This window comes from Drosophila gunungcola, unplaced genomic scaffold (genome assembly GCF_025200985.1).
Source record: "Drosophila gunungcola strain Sukarami unplaced genomic scaffold, Dgunungcola_SK_2 000087F, whole genome shotgun sequence".
NCBI lineage: Eukaryota > Metazoa > Arthropoda > Insecta > Diptera > Drosophilidae > Drosophila > Drosophila gunungcola.
The window spans coordinates 347,756-366,845 of NW_026453249.1; the positions used below are offsets into that span (position 1 = coordinate 347,756).

The window sequence follows — 19,090 nt, forward strand, 5'->3', positions numbered from 1 at the left end:
AAGTAAGGAATATTATTGAATTCTGGTAATATTGATTTAAGTATTGTTTTGGTATTAGTCGGAATTGTTTCTTGAATTTGAAAGATAACTTTATCCTTTTTTAAATATTTATAATATTTTTGCCGTTTATATTGATTGTGTCATTCCAAAAGTTTATTACGAACGTGCCCTTTATATGTTGAAAACTATTTTTTAAAACCCCGTAGTCATTGAAGTCGATGAGCAATAGAATTCCTTCATCTCTTTTTTCGATTGTTCTTTTATGATCCGCACTGCTGAATTCACATAGCGCTTCCTTGCCCTGAACATTTCGCTTGTCTTAAGTCTATTGTTTTGTGTTTGTTACAAATTGTAATGTGATTAAATCTTTTACAATTATCCGGTAAATCTAGTATCATTTCATTCTGCATAAAAGCTTCATTTGTATACAAATGAAATATTGATTGATTTTTAATAACAGGTTTAAAATTAAATTCTCAGAATTGGTTGGTTCGAATTTAAGAATTTTAACAATATAGTTGGTTTTGGCGACCTTTCCAAAGTATAATATTTGTTAGCCGGCTCGAGGTCAGGATTTTGAAAAAAAACACAAAATTATTTCAATTTTGGTAATGTTGTCAATATATTTCGGTTGCACTTCGGCAACCGTCTTCAGGACAACTATAAAATAATTACAACGATTTTAATATTTTTAACAAACAGAAAACAATTTACATTTGACATACATTTAATTGACACGTCTGCGTCCGGTGACGTGGAGTTGTTAACTAATTTTTTTCTTTCCCTAGTAAGTGTATATATAAATGAGCGCAATTGTCAGTGTCCGTTTTGTAGTTCATCCGTATGTCTGTAGGTGTTTTTATGATAAGTAGCATTTCTATGGTGAATCGTTTGGCATAGTGTTGTTCTTGTGATAAAATACTCGCCTCTTCGAAGTTCGGTGAGTGATTACTCTTGGCGCAGTGGGACATGAGTGCTGTTTTTTGCGCGCTCGTATGATGTCTAGCTTTGAAGTCCGATTTATGTTGTGCTAGTCTAGTTTTTAATTTAGATTTTGTTGTTCCTATATATATCATGTTGCATATTTCGTTGTTGTTGCCGTTGCACGGTATTTATATATTACGTCTTTTTTGTCAATTTCATTTATCTTTGATTTTGTTCTGTTGTATATAGATTTTAATGTGTGGTCCGGTTTATGTGCGATACTTATGATTTCTTTGTCGTAGCATTCCGATTTCGCTACACGTTCGGATAATGCCGGGACGTATGTAATTGATTTTTTTGTTTTTATTGTTTTTAACGCTATTTTGTTTTGTTGTTTTGTGTTCCGATAATAATGTTTTTATGATGTGTTTTGGGAAATCATTGTCTGTCAACATTGATTTTATCTCCTGGGTCGTCTCTTTGTGGTAATCCGTGTCTGAAGTTTTGAGCATTCTATGTATACAGCTTCTAGCTGTATTTATTATCATTTGTTTTGGGTGTTTGGAGTTGAAATTGATGATTCGTCCGGACGCAATTGGTTTCTTGTACCATTTTAATTTTAATCGATTTCCACGTCTAATTATCACATAGTCCAAATAAGGTAATTGGTCGTTTTCTTCTAGTTCCATTGTAAATTTAATATTATTGGTGAAAGAGTTGCGCATGGTCAGTGTAGTTTTAATGTCATCCTCTTGAATGATTGCGAACAGGTCATCTACGTATTTTGTCAGTAATCTTGGAGGTCGTCTTAATTTTTCTAACGTGTTGTCCAGGAGAGTTTCCATTACAATATCTGCAATGACCGGCGAGGCTGGCGATCCCATAGGCATTCTTTTAATTGTGTGTACAAATTGTTTTCAAATTTGAAATATCTGTTTTCTTGAATACAAAATTTTATTATTTCCATAAATATTGTTTGCGGTATTTTACTGTGTTTTTGTCTTATTGTCCATTTGTTTTTAATTATATCCAGGGCTAGATCTGTCGGTATACTCGGAAATAATGAAATTACGTCAAATGAAATTAATCTTTCATCGTCGCCAATATATGTGTTGTTGATTTTTTCTTTGAATTCTTCTGAATTTTTTATGTTGTTTGGAGTCTATTGTTATGTTTTTTAATATGTCAATTATGTATTTGCATAGTGCATAGGATGGTGATCCGATGGAGGAGCAGATTGGTCGTAGAGGGGTTCCTTCTTTATGAATTTTGGGTAGTCCATAATTCGTGGTGGTAAAGCTGTGGTGGTTGTCAACTTATTTCTTTCGATCCTTGAGATAAGTTCCATTTTTAATAGTTTGTCCACAATTTCGTTATTTTTTGTTTGTAGTCTAGAGGTGGGGTCTTTCCTTAATGTCCTTTATGTGTTCATATCCTTTAATATGTCCTTCATTTTTTGGTTGTAGTCATCTTTGTTCATAGCTACCGTCTTGTTACCTTTGTCTGAGGTCAATATTAAAATGTCGTTATTCTCTTTAAGAAATCTCCTTGTTTTTTACTCACTGTGTCTAGTATTGCACGATCAAATGCACTTTCTTTGTTTGATGTTTTGTGGTCTTTGATAAGCAAAGAGAATTGGGTTCGCGCCTCTTCTTGTTTCTCTTTGTCAATAATAGTTTTGAGGATTTCCTCTCCGTCCGCAATGTATTTTAAGAGAGGGAATTTCTTCTTTCTATTGGGAGCGCGAACTTTGGACCCTTCGCCAAAAGTGATTTTATTGCTGGCGGGAATTCGGTGTCCGTTTTGTTTACAAACCAATCAGCTGTTTTTTTGTTGTCTGTTAGAACTTTGCTCCGTTCCATCTGCAGTCTTTCTAGTTTCCTTATTTGTCTCATCTTGGTTGTTTTTGTTAGTTTTTTGGTAATGTTCTGCTCGCTCTCCATAAATGATGTGAAGTCGTTCGGGTCTAATTGTTTTTGTAATATCGTTCTCTTACCCTCTCTCTTTTTTGATTAGTCTTTTTTGTATATGATGTTTGTGTTTGATTAGCAAGCTTAATATTTTCATATGGTAGTAATGTGTGTGTTTGTCCAGTAATTTGTTTATGTCAAAATGTATATCCTTATCGTCTGTAAACAATTTGTGGCTCCTGGTGCTGTCTTTTATGAATTTGGGTATTATTTTTGTCTTCCTACATTTTAAAGAAATTTAATGTTTGTATTTAACTTGGTTAATTTAGCTGACGTCAGTTGAAAATTGTTAATCGTTGGTCTTTCTTTGTAGTAGTTACGTTTAATTTCCGCATATCCCATTTTGGAGTGTTATGCTATCGGCGTGCCTTCCGTTATTTTATATAGTTGGTTTTGGCGACCTTTCCAAAGTATATTAATTGTTAGCCGGCTCGAGGTCAGGATGTTGAAAAAAAACACAAAATTATTTCAATTTTGGTAATTTTGTCAATATATTTCGGTTGCACTTCGGCAACCGTCTTCAGGACAACTATAAAATAATTACAACGATTTTAATATTTTTAACAAACAGAAAACAATTTACATTTGACATACATTTAATTGACACGTCTGCGTCCGGTGACGTGGAGTTGTTAACTAATTTTTTTCTTTCCCTAGTAAGTGTCTATATAAATGAGCGCAATTGTCAGTGTCCGTTTTGTAGTTCATCCGTATGTCTGTAGGTGTTTTTATGATATGTAGCATTTCTATGGTGAATCGTTTGGCATAGTGTTGTTCTTGTGATAAAATACTCGCCTCTTCGAAGTTCGGTGAGTGATTACTCTTGGCACAGTGGGACATGAGTGCTGTTTTTTGCGCGCTCGTATGATGTCTAGCTTTGAAGTCCGATTTATGTTGTGCTAGTCTAGTTTTTAATTTAGATTTTGTTGTTCCTATATATATCATGTTGCATATTTCGTTGTTGTTGCCGTTGCACGGTATTTTATATATTACGTCTTTTTTGTCAATTTCATTTATCTTTGATTTTGTTCTGTTGTATATAGATTTTAATGTGTGGTCCGGTTTATGTGCGATACTTATGTTTTCTTTGTCGTAGCATTCCGATTTCGCTACACGTTCGGATAATGCCGGGACGTATGTAATTGACATATATTTTTGTTTTTATTGTTTTTAACGCTATTTTGTTTTGTTGTTTTGTGTTCCGATAATAATGTTTTTATTATGTGTTTTGGGAAATCATTGTCTGTCAACATTGATTTTATCTCCTGGGTCGTCTCTTCGTGGTAATCCGTGTCTGAAATTTTGAGCATTCTATGTATACAGCTTCTAGCTGTATTTATTATCATTTGTTTTGGGTGTTTGGAGTTGAAATTGATGATTCGTCCGGACGCAATTGGTTTCTTGTACCATTTTAATTTTAATCGATTTCCACGTCTAATTATCACTGAGTCCAAATAAGGTAATTGGTCGTTTTCTTCTAGTTCCATTGTAAATTTATATTATTGGTGAAAGAGTTGAGCATGGTCAGTGTAGTTTTAATGTCATCCTCTTGAATGATTGCGAACAGGTCATCTACGTATTTTGTCAGTAATCTTGGAGGTCGTCTTAATTTTTCTAACGTGTTGTCCAGGAGAGTTTCCATTACAATATCTGCAATGACCGGCGAGGCTGGCGATCCCATAGGCATTCCTTTTAATTGTGTGTACAAATTGTTTTCAAATTTGAAATATCTGTTTTCTTGAATACAAAATTTTATTATGTCCATAAATATTGTTTGCGGTATTTTACTGTGTTTTTGTATTATTGTCCATTTGTTTTTTATTATATCCAGGGCTAGATCTGTCGGTATACTCGGAAATAATGAAATTACGTCAAATGAAATTAATCTTTCATCGTCGCCAATATATGTGTTGTTGATTTTTTCTTTGAATTCTTCTGAATTTTTTATGTTGTATTTGGAGTCTATTGTTATGTTTTTTAATATGTCAATTATGTATTTGCATAGTGCATAGGATGGTGATCCGATGGAGGAGCAGATTGGTCGTAGAGGGGTTCCTTCTTTATGAATTTTGGGTAGTCCATATATTCGTGGTGGTAAAGCTGTGGTGGTTGTCAACTTATTTCTTTCGATCCTTGAGATAAGTTCCATTTTTAATAGTTTGTCCACAATTTCGTTATTTTTTGTTTGTAGTCTAGAGGTGGGGTCTTTCCTTAATGTCCTGTATGTGTTCATATCCTTTAATATGTCCTTCATTTTTTGGTTGTAGTCATCTTTGTTCATAGCTACCGTCTTGTTACCTTTGTCTGAGGTCAATATTAAAATGTCGTCATTTTCTTTAAGAAATCTCCTTGTTTGTCCCACTGTGTCTAGTATTGCACGATCAAATGCACTTTCTTTGTTTGATGTTTTGTGGTCTTTGATAAGCAAAGAGAATTGGGTTCGCGCCTCTTCTTGTTTCTCTTTGTCAATAATAGTTTTGAGGATTTCCTCTCCGTCCGCAATGTATTTTAAGAGAGGGAATTTCTTCTTCTCTATTGGGAGCGCGAACTTTGGACCCTTCGCCAAAAGTGATTTTATTGCTGGCGGGAATTCGGTGTCCGTTTTGTTTACAAACCAATCAGCTGTTTTTTTGTTGTCTGTTAGAACTTTGCTCCGTTCCATCTGCAGTCTTTCTAGTTTCCTTATTTGTCTCATCTTGGTTGTTTTTGTTAGTTTTTTGGTAATGTTCTGCTCGCTCTCCATAAATGATGTGAAGTCGTTCGGGTCTAATTGTTTTTGTAATATCGTTCTCTTATCCTCTCTCTTTTTGATTAGTCTTTTTTGTATATGATGTTTGTGTTTGATTAGCAAGCTTAATATTTTCATATGGTAGTAATGTGTGTGTTTGTCCAGTAATTTGTTTATGTCAAAATGTATATCCTTATCGTCTGTAAACAATTTGTGGCTCCTGGTGCTGTCTTTTATGAATTTGGGTATTATTTTTGTCTTCCTACATTTTAAAAGAAATTTAATGTTTGTATTTAACTTGGTTAATTTAGTTGACGTCAGTTGAAAATTGTTAATCGTTGGTCTTGCTTTGTAGTAGTTACGTTTAATTTCCGCATATCCCATTTTGGAGTGTTATGCTATCGGCGTGCCTTCCGTTATTTTATATAGTTGGTTTTAACGACCTTTCCAAAGTATATAATTGAAAAAAAAAACACAAAATTATTTCAATTTTGGTAATTTTGTCAATATATTTCGGTTGCACTTCGGCAACCGTCTTCAGGACAACTATAAAATAATTACAACGATTTTAATATTTTTAACAAACAGAAAACAATTTTCATTTGACATCCATTAAATTGATACGTCTGCGTCCGGTGACGTGGAGTTGTTAACTAATTTTTTTCTTTCCCTAGTAAGTGTCTATATAAATGAGCGCAATTGTCAGTGTCCGTTTTGTAGTTCATCCGTATGTCTGTAGGTGTTTTTATGATATGTAGCATTTCTATGGTGAATCGTTTGGCATAGTGTTGTTCTTGTGATAAAACACTCGCCTCTTCGAAGTTCGGTGAGTGATTACTCTTGGCACAGTGGGACATGAGTGCTGTTTTTTGCGCGCTCGTATGATGTCTAGCTTTGAAGTCCGATTTATGTTGTGCTAGTCTAGTTTTTAATTTAGATTTTGTTGTTCCTATATATATCATGTTGCATATTTCGTTGTTGTTGCCGTTGCACGGTATTTTATATATTACGTCTTTTTTGTCAATTTCATTTATCTTTGATTTTGTTCTGTTGTATATAGATTTTAATGTGTGGTCCGGTTTATGTGCGATACTTATGATTTCTTTGTCGTAGCATTCCGATTTCGCTACACGTTCGGATAATGCCGGGACGTATGTAATTGATTTTTTTGTTTTTATTGTTTTTAACGCTATTTTGTTTTGTTGTTTTGTGTTCCGATAATAATGTTTTTATGATGTGTTTTGGGAAATCATTGTCTGTCAACATTGATTTTATCTCCTGGGTCGTCTCTTTGTGGTAATCCGTGTCTGAAATTTTGAGCATTCTATGTAAACAGATATTATTATAGATTTTGTTCAAGATTTTGTTCAACCATTACTAGTTTATCGTGATCCGAGCTACCTGCAATGTAATTCCAAGCTGAACCGATAATACATATTTATTGATCTTGTTTATCGGCCTTTAAAGGTTAGTGTTAATGTACTTAATGCAGAAAGTGATTGTTCTTCATAAGTTAGGATATGATAGAGGTAACTATATCTTAGTTCATTTAAATTGTGTTTTCTTATTTAAATAGATTAGTTTTACGGAAGACGTATTTAATTGTCCTTTAATCTTGTAAATCGTAATGCTACGTCGGTATAGTTCATAATATCGGTAGTTGCAATGGCAAACGACAACAGTGTTATAAGTAACAACATCCTGTAATGACAGAAGTAAGATATTAAACAAAGGTATTTTTTCAGGGTTTTGGCCGAACTCTCACGAACGTCTTGATAACCCCAATCGGACAACATCTTTTAATGTTGAGAATGTTACTTATTATTTTTTTTATATTGTAAATTTCGAACCTATAATTCTTGTATATATTTTCGGAATTAATCACCTTAAATATTATTTTTGTGGACGACTCTACCTGCTTTTGTAATAATGGTCATATTTCGGTTTTCTTTAACAATTATTTTTTTGAATAGTGGGGATTGTTTCCTATCTAGTGTTTTATTTAACAAACATTTCTTGACCTGGAAAGAATGTTCTAATGGTTTTCCATTCTTTATTGTGATTTTCTAAGTTGATCATTTGTTTCTATGTTTGCTTCTATATTGTCTTGTCTACTTTTTTCATACTGTTCTGGCCCAGTGGTCACGTTTTTTCCAAAAGAAATTTCTAGTGGTGGTTTTTTGTAACTGAATGTATTGTGTATTTATATATTTATAAAGAGCTCTGTTTAGCAATTCCTCAAAGGTGTTTTATAATTTTATGCCTAGTTATAAATTTGTATGCCTAATTAATCTTTCATCATAAAATGAATTTTTGCTAAATTAAAAGATTTTTTGTGACCCATTACAACGAACTTTGGTACTCCACATTAAAATAATATGTCATGTAACGGTTTTTTTTAAATATCTTTTGTTGATTTCGATTTAATAATTTAGCTTGTGCTAGTTTTATATTAAGGAGTTTCTACGCCTGTGCACTTCGAGCACAATTTTTTTGTAAATGCACATGCTTATGGAGACGTGAGTGCCGGCACATAGCTAAGCTTGCTGGGCACATTTTGCTATACATTAACAATTTTTCGCTTTTTCTTTGCTGTCCAATTCGTTATTAATAAGACCGGGGCAAGGCAACAACAATTACGTTTTTTTTTTGTTTTGGATGTCCAGTCAAATGAAATTTGGTTTTGTCTTCTACCCGGCTCTACACCGAATTCTTTACTTGTGTTCGTGATCTTTTTTAAATCTGTTAGTAAATTCACTACCATAAGGCAGTTTTAAGCACCCCTGTTTTAAAATGTATCTATTGCTGTCATTACGATTTTTTTTCGGTCGAGAATATGTCAATATGAATTGGTGTTTCTGTAATTTTTGGGTTAGGTGGATGCCTATCGTATTTTCCTTCCTTACACACCTGACATTGTTTAACTCGTGTTAATATTTGTTGTTTCATTTTGGGGAAATCACATTTATCAGCAAGTTGATTTCTGTTTTCTTTTGCGTTTTTATGTGCTCTGATATGGGCTTCTGAACCTTTTTTTACAAGATCAAAATTTTAATGAGTATATTTTTTGAATCTCTATCATTAAGTCGTTTACCAGATCCAAATTTGCTGGGTATATTTGTTTAATCTCTCCCATTACGTCTTCTTTTGTAAAAAATTCCCTTTATATTGGGAAACACTTTTGTAATAACTGAATTTGGACATCCATCTTGAATTGTGGTCGTAAAACTGTGTGTCTATGGAAGGTGGGAAACGGTATGGTAATCTTATAATCGGGTGGATTTTCGTTATGGATGATGTTTTTAAATGAATTTATTGAGAAATAAGATAATAATTCCAATTAAATGATTTTATGAGCTGTGTGCTCGTCACTTTGTCAATCGATCCAGAGCCATAATTTCCGATCTGTAACTCAAACCATGCAAGCGAATACTTGTTAGCACTTGTAATCTGTAATCTCTTGAGCCTCCAAGTATTATCACTTAAAATTTTTTTCGGGCTACACAAGGGACTTGTGCGGGGGTCGAAATATAGCTCTCCCGCTCAGGGCAAACAGATACGGTCTCTGCGTAGTCCATAGATATGAATAGAATACGAATCAAAACAGTGTAACTTTCTAAGAATCTTATGAAACAAAGCAGTTTGAAATTATAACTCAGCAAATAAAGCATTATTTGGTCGATCTTTTAATTTTTGGTCCTTCGAGGCACTCTGCAGTCTTTCCCCACCAGTGGTAAGAGACTCAAAGTTATAAACCAGCTCCTTAAATTCTGTATGTTCTGCAGCTAACGTAGCAAAGTTCTCCCCTCCGTGGTAAGGAACAGGGTATAACATTATAGGCAAAAAGATACAACAGAATCTTTTTTGTTTTTAATTTAAAACACCATATTTAGTGTTTAAATAAAGCTAAAGGTTGCTATATTACCCAATTTTTTCTTTTAAGTCGTGGTAAGGCGTGCTTTAGTCGTACAAATAAAATTTAGTTGACAGGAAAGTCATAACTACGTTTTTAAGTCCCTATAAACTCTGGAAAGAAATGTCAAGATTGTAGGTTAGAAATATGAGGTCATGTTTTAAAAATACCGGAACTGAAATTTGATCATATAAAACATTCTTGGAGTTGGCTGATAATTCTAAGTTGGGTTCATCGGCCATTTTAAAACTGGTATTGCATACTCAAACTGAAGCGCTCCACATAAAATAAAGCGTAACCTACGCACCACACCTAAAATTTCTTGAATTCTACTAGTTAAAAAAATTAAAGAACATTAGCATAGTTGATATTCGATTATATGTCAAGAAAGGAATTTTTTTTTTAGCGGCATCAGACTGGTTGGAGATAGAACTCTGTTGTGGAGCAATATCGATAAGTTTTTGAAGACTTTCGATGGATATGGCTTCCCCTCCGGTTTGATGTTTAATGTGCACCAGACCCCTACGGGAAAAGACTGCTGCTAGCCGCCGAAGATTTTTGAGACGCATTGCTTCTTTGAAAATGGAGTAGTTTTGAGGAGTAAGCTGCTCATTGACATAGAACGGCGTAGAAACTTCAAAGCCCAAAAGCTAGAGATTTAGGGGTTGCTCACGACAATATGCACCGATTCCGAAGATTCTCATTACCTACAAATAAAATACCATGTATTCGTAGATCGCCTGCAACATAGTTATTGGCTTGAATCTGAAGACGGTTTGAAGTTCCGGCTTTTTTTTTTACATGTCCAACCATATTTATGTAAAGTAGTTAAACGGTTAAAAGTAGCACTGCTTGAACTGTGTTGAACTGCAGTCGAAGGGGTACACCTGCTTGACTACGATTGGTTGCAATTCGGCTGCGCTAAACTCTCATTAACTCCGAAAATGCAACTAGATATTTTCTCTCACCAAACAGTTGCACAAACAACCACCCAAGCGTTTCCAGGATATTTGTTTATTTTATATGGACCTCTATATTTAGGTGAACAATTTTTTTTACAAGTGCCAGGTGTAACGTCTACATTTCTTATTGCTACAAATTTTCTGAGACTTGTAACGACCCTGTTTCGGTATAGCTCGTGGCCAGAATTCCAGACAGAAATTTGTTTTCCTCTTCAGATCAATTTACCTCCCTTTCCCCAAAGAATAACATAGATCGAACGCGAACCAGAGTATGGTTATATGTGATAATAAGGCCACGTTTATAATTATAATTATCTCGGAGGTATGAAGAGCCTAGTGTTGCACTGCTTGCTGGGTTGATGTCGGCGCTGCTGAATGGCCCAGTGCACGACTGCTTGCTGAGTGCTACCGACGGTGCGGAAGGTCCTAGTATATCACTGATTGCTGAGTGGTGTCGACGCTGCTGAAGGGCCGAGTCCCGTACTGCTTGTAAGTGTTGCACCAATTTGTGCGCGGGATTGGCGCAGAGGAAGGGTTAAATCTTCCACTGCTTGATATTCGGATGTAGCACTGCTTGGTGCGTGGTGCAGGAGGAAGGACCAAGTGTTGCACTGCTTGGTTTTTGGTGCCGGCGCTGCTGAAGGTCCGAGTGTTGCGCTGCTTAGTGTGTGATTCTGGCGCTACAGAAGGCCCGAGTGTTGCACTGCTTGGTGCGTGGTGTCTCGTCGTTTGAGTACGTCGGGTACCTAGTGTTCTGGGTCGTTGGAAGAAACGACCTACTTGGTTTTTCCGGATATTCCTCCCTGGTGATGTTTAATCGAAGCTCGTCGGAAAGCAAGTGACTGGTCTGGGGCTTTGTCTTCGCTTATATAGGCGCCGGTACATGGGACCAGATCGGACGATGAACATAATCCCGATTTAGGTAATCGCGTCATTGGGCGATGAAAATTGGCGATCGATAACTCCGTCAAATAAGTGTCAATCAAAGTCAACTTCGGTCGCGTGTAGACGTGTTTTCTTAACGCTCCGGAAAAACAATAAGCCACTAAGTCGAAAACGTTCGAAAAAATTTATAAACGCGAGGTTTTGCGATTCGCGATGCTAATTCGCATATCGTTAACTAAAGTTTTAGTTAATTAATTAATTAATATTACGCTCCATCAATAAATGAGTAAGAACGTGGATCAGCGCACTCAACGCCAAAAAAAAACAAGACGAAGCCCGTAAAAAAATTCAGAGAGAGCACGACAAAAGTCGTCTCTCTTTGGCCCGAAACAATGCTATTTCTCGTTCACGAGTAATATTCTAGAACCGAAAGTGCAAGAAAGTGCAAGTTTACTGACCGCCGAAACCAGAGAGCTAGTTCTTGCTCTCCAGCCTTGCATTTCACCGCACAAACACCATGGAGTGAGCAATGCAAAACTCCAAACGAGCTTCTGCCACCTAGTGCAACAACAACAGCAACAACTACGTCAACTACAACGGTCTCTGTCGCCAACAATGCAATAACGACTCCACTCTCTTCTTCTGCAGCGGGTAAAGCAACAACACAACCAAGTGCAAAAATCGGGTCAAACGGCAAAAACAAAGCTACGGTAGAAAAAATTACAATTCCGCAAGCGGGTTCAGCCATGCAGACAGGCATGGATCGCTATATTAATATTTCCAAGCGCAAGCTAACCCCCCCAAAAAAATCTGACGGCAATATGCCCAAAATAAACCGTACCAACAAAAGCCCTGAAAATCTCGGGCCATTAAATGAAAATAGATTTTCCATTCTGGCGGAGCCTGAAACAGAGTACGAAGAATTAGCCCCAAAGAAACTTAAGCTCCCACCTATCTTTATTCGGGATAAGGTAATTGGTCGTTTTCTTCTAGTTCCATTGAAAATTTAATATTATTGGCGAAAGAGTTGCGCATGGTCAGTGTAGTTTTAATGTCATCCTCTTGAATGATTGCGAACAGGTCATCTACGTATTTTGTCAGTAATCTTGGAGGTCGTCTTAATTTTTCTAACGTGTTGTCCAGGAGAGTTTCCATTACAATATCTGCAATGACCGGCGAGGCTGGCGATCCCATAGGCATTTCTTTTAATTGTGTGTACAAATTGTTTTCAAATTTGAAATATCTGTTTTCTTGAATACAAAATTTTATTATGTCCATAAATATTGTTTGCGGTATTTTACTGTGTTTTTGTCTTATTGTCCATTTGTTTTTTATTATATCCAGGGCTAGATCTGTCGGTATACTCGGAAATAATGAAATTACGTCAAATGAAATTAATCTTTCATCGTCGCCAATATATGTGTTGTTGATTTTTTCTTTGAATTCTTCTGAATTTTTTATGTTGTTTGGAGTCTATTGTTATGTTTTTTAATATGTCAATTATGTATTTGCATAGTGCATAGGATGGTGATCCGATGGAGGAGCAGATTGGTCGTAGAGGGGTTCCTTCTTTATGAATTTTGGGTAGTCTATAAATTCGTGGTGGTAAAGCTGTGGTGGTTGTCAACTTATTTCTTTCGATCCTTGAGATAAGTTCCATTTTTAATAGTTTGTCCACAATTTCGTTATTTTTTGTTTGTAGTCTAGAGGTGGGGTCTTTCCTTAATGTCCTGTATGTGTTCATATCCTTTAATATGTCCTTCATTTTTTGGTTGTAGTCATCTTTGTTCATAGCTACCGTCTTGTTACCTTTGTCTGAGGTCAATATTAAAATGTCGTCATTTTCTTTAAGAAATCTCCTTGTTTTTTACTCACTGTGTCTAGTATTGCACGATCAAATGCACTTTCTTTGTTTGATGTTTTGTGGCCTTTGATAAGCAAAGAGAATTGGGTTCGCGCCTCTTCTTGTTTCTCTTTGTCAATAATAGTTTTGAGGATTTCCTCTCCGTCCGCAATGTATTTTAAGAGAGGGAATTTCTTCTTCTCTATTGGGAGCGCGAACTTTGGACCCTTCGCCAAAAGTGATTTTATTACTGGCGGGAATTCGGTGTCCGTTTTGTTTACAAACCAATCAGCTGTTTTTTTGTTGTCTGTTAGAACTTTGCTCCGTTCCATCTGCAGTCTTTCTAGTTTCCTTATTTGTCTCATCTTGGTTGTTTTTGTTAGTTTTTTGGTAATGTTCTGCTCGCTCTCCATAAATGATGTGAAGTCGTTCGGGTCTAATTGTTTTTGTAATATCGTTCTCTTATCCTCTCTCTTTTTGATTAGTCTTTTTTGTATATGATGTTTGTGTTTGATTAGCAAGCTTAATATTTTCATATGGTAGTAATGTGTGTGTTTGTCCAGTAATTTGTTTATGTCAAAATGTATATCCTTATCGTCTGTAAACAATTTGTGGCTCCTGGTGCTGTCTTTTATGAATTTGGGTATTATTTTTGTCTTCCTACATTTTAAAAGAAATTTAATGTTTGTATTTAACTTGGTTAATTTAGTTGACGTCAGTTGAAAATTGTTAATCGTTGGTCTTGCTTTGTAGTAGTTACGTTTAATTTCCGCATATCCCATTTTGGAGTGTTATGCTATCGGCGTGCCTTCCGTTATTTTATATAGTTGGTTTTGGCGACCTTTCCAAAGTATATTAATTGTTAGCCGGCTCGAGGTCAGGATTTTGAAAAAAAACACAAAATTATTTCAATTTTGGTAATTTTGTCAATATATTTCGGTTGCACTTCGGCAACCGTCTTCAGGACAACTATAAAATAATTACAACGATTTTAATATTTTTAACAAACAGAAAACAATTTACATTTGACATACATTTAATTGACACGTCTGCGTCCGGTGACGTGGAGTTGTTAACTAATTTTTTTCTTTCCCTAGTAAGTGTATATATAAATGAGCGCAATTGTCAGTGTCCGTTTTGTAGTTCATCCGTATGTCTGTAGGTGTTTTTATGATATGTAGCATTTCTATGGTGAATCGTTTGGCATAGTGTTGTTCTTGTGATAAAATACTCGCCTCTTCGAAGTTCGGTGAGTGATTACTCTTGGCACAGTGGGACATGAGTGCTGTTTTTTGCGCGCTCGTATGATGTCTAGCTTTGAAGTCCGATTTATGTTGTGCTAGTCTAGTTTTTAATTTAGATTTTGTTGTTCCTATATATATCATGTTGCATATTTCGTTGTTGTTGCCGTTGCACGGTATTTTATATATTACGTCTTTTTTGTCAATTTCATTTATCTTTGATTTTGTTCTGTTGTATATAGATTTTAATGTGTGGTCCGGTTTATGTGCGATACTTATGATTTCTTTGTCGTAGCATTCCGATTTCGCTACACGTTCGGATAATGCCGGGACGTATGTAATTGATTTTTTTGTTTTTATTGTTTTTAACGCTATTTTGTTTTGTTGTTTTGTGTTCCGATAATAATGTTTTTATGATGTGTTTTGGGAAATCATTGTCTGTCAACATTGATTTTATCTCCTGGGTCGTCTCTTTGTGGTAATCCGTGTCTGAAATTTGAGCATTCTATGTAAACAGATATTATTATAGATTTTGTTCAAGATTTTGTTCAACCATTACTAGTTTATCGTGATCCGAGCTACCTGCAATGTAATTCCAAGCTGAACCGATAATACATATTTATTGATCTTGTTTATCGGCCTTTAAAGGTTAGTGTTAATGTACTTAATGCAGAAAGTGATTGTTCTTCATAAGTTAGGATATGATAGAGGTATCTATATCTTAGTTAATTTAAAGTGTGTTTTCTTATTTAAATAGATTAGTTTTACGGAAGAAGTATTTAATTGTCCTTTAATCTTGTAAATCGTAATGCTACGTCGGTATAGTTCATAATATCGGTAGTTGCAATGGCAAACGACAACAGTGTTATAAGTAACAACATCCTGTAATGACAGAAGTAAGATATTAAACAAAGGTATTTTTTCAGGGTTTTGGCCGAACTCTCACGAACGTCTTGATAACCCCAATCGGACAATATCTTTTAATGTTGAGAATGTTACTTATTATTTTTTTTTATATTGTAAATTTCGAACCTATAATTCTTGTATATATTTTCGGAATTAATCACCTTAAATATTATTTTTGTGGACGACTCTACCTGCTTTTGTAATAATGGTCATATTTCGGTTTTCTTTAACAATTATTTTTTTGAATAGTGGGGATTGTTTCCTATCTAGTGTTTTATTTAACAAACATTTCTTGACCTGGAAAGAATGTTCTAATGGTTTTCCATTCTTTATTGTGATTTTCTAAGTTGATCATTTGTTTCTATGTTTGCTTCTATATTGTCTTGTCTACTTTTTTCATACTGTTCTGGCCCAGTGGTCACGTTTTTTCCAAAAGAAATTTCTAGTGGTGGTTTTTTGTAACTGAATGTATTGTGTATTTATATATTTATAAAGAGCTCTGTTTAGCAATTCCTCAAAGGTGTTTTATAATTTTATGCCTAGTTATAAATTTGTATGCCTAATTAATCTTTCATCATAAAATGAATTTTTGCTAAATTAAAAGATTTTTTGTGACCCATTACAACGAACTTTGGTACTCCACATTAAAATAATATGTCATGTAACGGTTTTTTTTAATATCTTTTGTTGATTTCGATTTAATAATTTAGCTTGTGCTAGTTTTATATTAAGGAGTTTCTACGCCTGTGCACTTCGAGCACAATTTTTTTGTAAATGCACATGCTTATGGAGACGTGAGTGCCGGCACATAGCTAAGCTTGCTGGGCACATTTTGCTATACATTAACAATTTTTCGCTTTTTCTTTGCTGTCCAATTCGTTATTAATAAGACCGGGGCAAGGCAACAACAATTACGTTTTTTTTTTGTTTTGGATGTCCAGTCAAATGAAATTTGGTTTTGTCTTCTACCCGGCTCTACACCGAATTCTTTACTTGTGTTCGTGATCTTTTTTAAATCTGTTAGTAAATTCACTTCCATAAGGCAGTTTTAAGCACCCCTGTTTTAAAATGTATCTATTGCTGTCATTACGATTTTTTTTCGGTCGAGAATATGTCAATATGAATTGGTGTTTCTGTAATTTTTGGGTTAGGTGGATGCCTATCGTATTTTCCTTCCTTACACACCTGACATTGTTTAACTCGTGTTAATATTTTTTGTTTCATTTTGGGGAAATAACATTTATCAGCAAGTTGATTTCTGTTTTCTTTTGCGTTTTTATGTGCTCTGATATGGGCTTCTGAACCTTTTTTTACAAGATCAAAATTTTAATGAGTATATTTTTTGAATCTCTATCATTAAGTCGTTTACCAGATCCAAATTTGCTGGGTATATTTGTTTAATCTCTCCCATTACGTCTTCTTTTGTAAAAAATTCCCTTTGTATTGGGAAACACTTTTGTAATAACTGAATTTGGACATCCATGTTGAATTGTGGTCGTAAAACTGTGTGTCTATGGAAGGTGGGAAACGGTATGGTAATCTTATAATCGGGTGGACTTTCGTTATGGATGATGTTTTTAAATGAATTTATTGAGAAATAAGATAATAATTCCAATTAAATGATTTTATGAGCTGTGTGCTCGTCACTTTGTCAATCGATCCAGAACCATAATTTCCGATCTGTAACTCAAACCATGCAAGCGAATACTTGTTAGCACTTGTAATCTGTAATCTCTTGAGCCTCCAAATATTATCACTTAAAATGTTTTTCGGGCTGCACAAGGGACTTGTGCGGGGGTCGAAATATAGCTCTCCCGCTCAGGGCAAACAGATACGGTCTCTGCGTAGTCCATAGATATGAATAGAATACGAATCAAAACAGTGTAACTTTCTAAGAATCTTATGAAACAAAGCAGTTTGAAATTATAACTCAGCAAATAAAGCATTATTTGGTCGATCTTTTAATTTTTGGTCCTTCGAGTCACTCTGCAGTCTTCCCCACCAGAGGTAAGAGACTCAAAGTTATAAACCAGCTCCTTAAATTCTGTATGTTCTGCAGCTAACGTAGCAAAGTTCTCCCCTCCGTGGTAAGGAACAGGGTATAACATTATAGGCAAAAGATACAACAGAATCTTTTTTGTTTTTAATTTAAAACACCATATTTAGTCTTTAATAAAGCTAAAGGTTGCTATATTACCCAATTTTTTCTTTTAAGTCGTGGTAAGGCGTGCTTTAGTCGTACAAATAAATTTAGTTGACAGGAAAGTCATAACTACGTTTTAAAGTCCCTATAAACTCTGGAAAGAAATGTCAAGATTGTAGGTTAGAAATATGAGGTCATGTTTTAAAAATACCGGAACTGAAATTTGATCATATAAAACATTCTTGGAGTTGGCTGATAATTCTAAGTTGGGTTCATCGGCCATTTTAAAACTGGTATTGCATACTCAAACTGAAGCGCTCCACATAAAATAAAGCGTAACCTACGCACCACACCTAAAATTTCTTGAATTCTACTAGTTAAAAAAATTAAAGAACATTAGCATAGTTGATATTCGATTATATGTCAAGAAAGGAATTTTTTTTTTAGCGGCATCAGACTGGTTGGAGATAGAACTCTGTTGTGGAGCAATATCGATAAGTTTTTGAAGACTTTCGATGGGTATGGCTTCCCCTCCGGTTTGATGTTTAATGTGCACCAGACCCCTACGGGAAAAGACTGCTGCTAGCCGCCGAAGATTTTTGAGACGCATTGCTTCTTTGAAAATGGAGTAGTTTTGAGGAGTAAGCTGCTCATTGACATAGAACGGCGTAGAAACTTCAAAGCCCAAAAGCTAGAGATTTAGGGGTTGCTCACGACAATATGCACCGATTCCGAAGATTCTCATTACCTACAAATAAAATACCATGTATTCGTAGATCGCCTGCAACATAGTTATTGGCTTGAATCTGAAGACGGTTTGAAGTTCCGCCTTTTTTTTTTTACATGTCCAACCATATTTATGTAAAGTAGTTAAACGGTTAAAAGTAGCACTGCTTGAACTGTGTTGAACTGCAGTCGAAGGGGTACACCTGCTTGACTACGATTGGTTGCAATTCGGCTGCGCTAAACTCTCATTAACTCCGAAAATGCAACTAGATATTTTCTCTCACCAAACAGTTGCACAAACAACCACCCAAGCGTTTCCAGGATATTTGTTTATTTTATATGGACCTCTATATTTAGGTGAACAATTTTTTTTACAAGTGCCAGGTGTAACGTCTACATTTCTTATTGCTACAAATTTTCTGAGACTTGTAACGACCCTGTTTCGGTATAGCTCGTGGCCAGAATTCCAGACAGAAATTTGTTTTCCTCTTCAGATCAATTTACCTCCCTTTCCCCAAAGAGTAACATAAATCGAACGCGAACCAGAGTATGGTTATATGTGATAATAAGGCCACGTTTATAATTATAATTATCTCGGAGGTATGAAGAGCCTAGTGTGGCACTGCTTGCTGGGTTGATGTCGGCGCTGCTGAATGGCCCAGTGCACGACTGCTTGCTGAGTGCTACCGACGGTGCGGAAGGTCCTAGTATATCACTGATTGCTGAGTGGTGTCGACGCTGCTGAAGGGCCGAGTCCCGTACTGCTTGTAAGTGTTGCACCAATTTGTGCGCGGGATTGGCGCAGAGGAAGGGTTAAATCTTCCACTGCTTGATATTCGGATGTAGCAC

The 19,090-nt window shown here is 35.4% G+C and overlaps 1 protein-coding gene and 2 pseudogenes across 1 annotated transcript; all 3 read right to left on the minus strand.

Moving 5' to 3' along the window:
• Nucleotides 1-791: 791 nt before the first annotated feature.
• LOC128264971 (uncharacterized) lies at nucleotides 792-3,297 on the minus strand (annotated as a pseudogene).
• Nucleotides 3,298-3,546: 249 nt separating this feature from the next.
• Nucleotides 3,547-6,033, minus strand: LOC128264978 (uncharacterized). Its single transcript, XM_053000727.1, has 2 exons — nucleotides 5,193-6,033; nucleotides 3,547-4,631 (listed from the first exon to the last, which is right to left on the minus strand). Exons 1-2 carry the CDS (start codon nucleotides 6,004-6,006, stop codon nucleotides 4,372-4,374), a joined length of 1,074 nt encoding a protein of 357 aa, XP_052856687.1. The 5' UTR covers nucleotides 6,007-6,033; the 3' UTR covers nucleotides 3,547-4,371.
• Nucleotides 6,016-14,068, minus strand: LOC128264980 (uncharacterized; annotated as a pseudogene).
• Nucleotides 14,069-19,090: the final 5,022 nt, after the last annotated feature.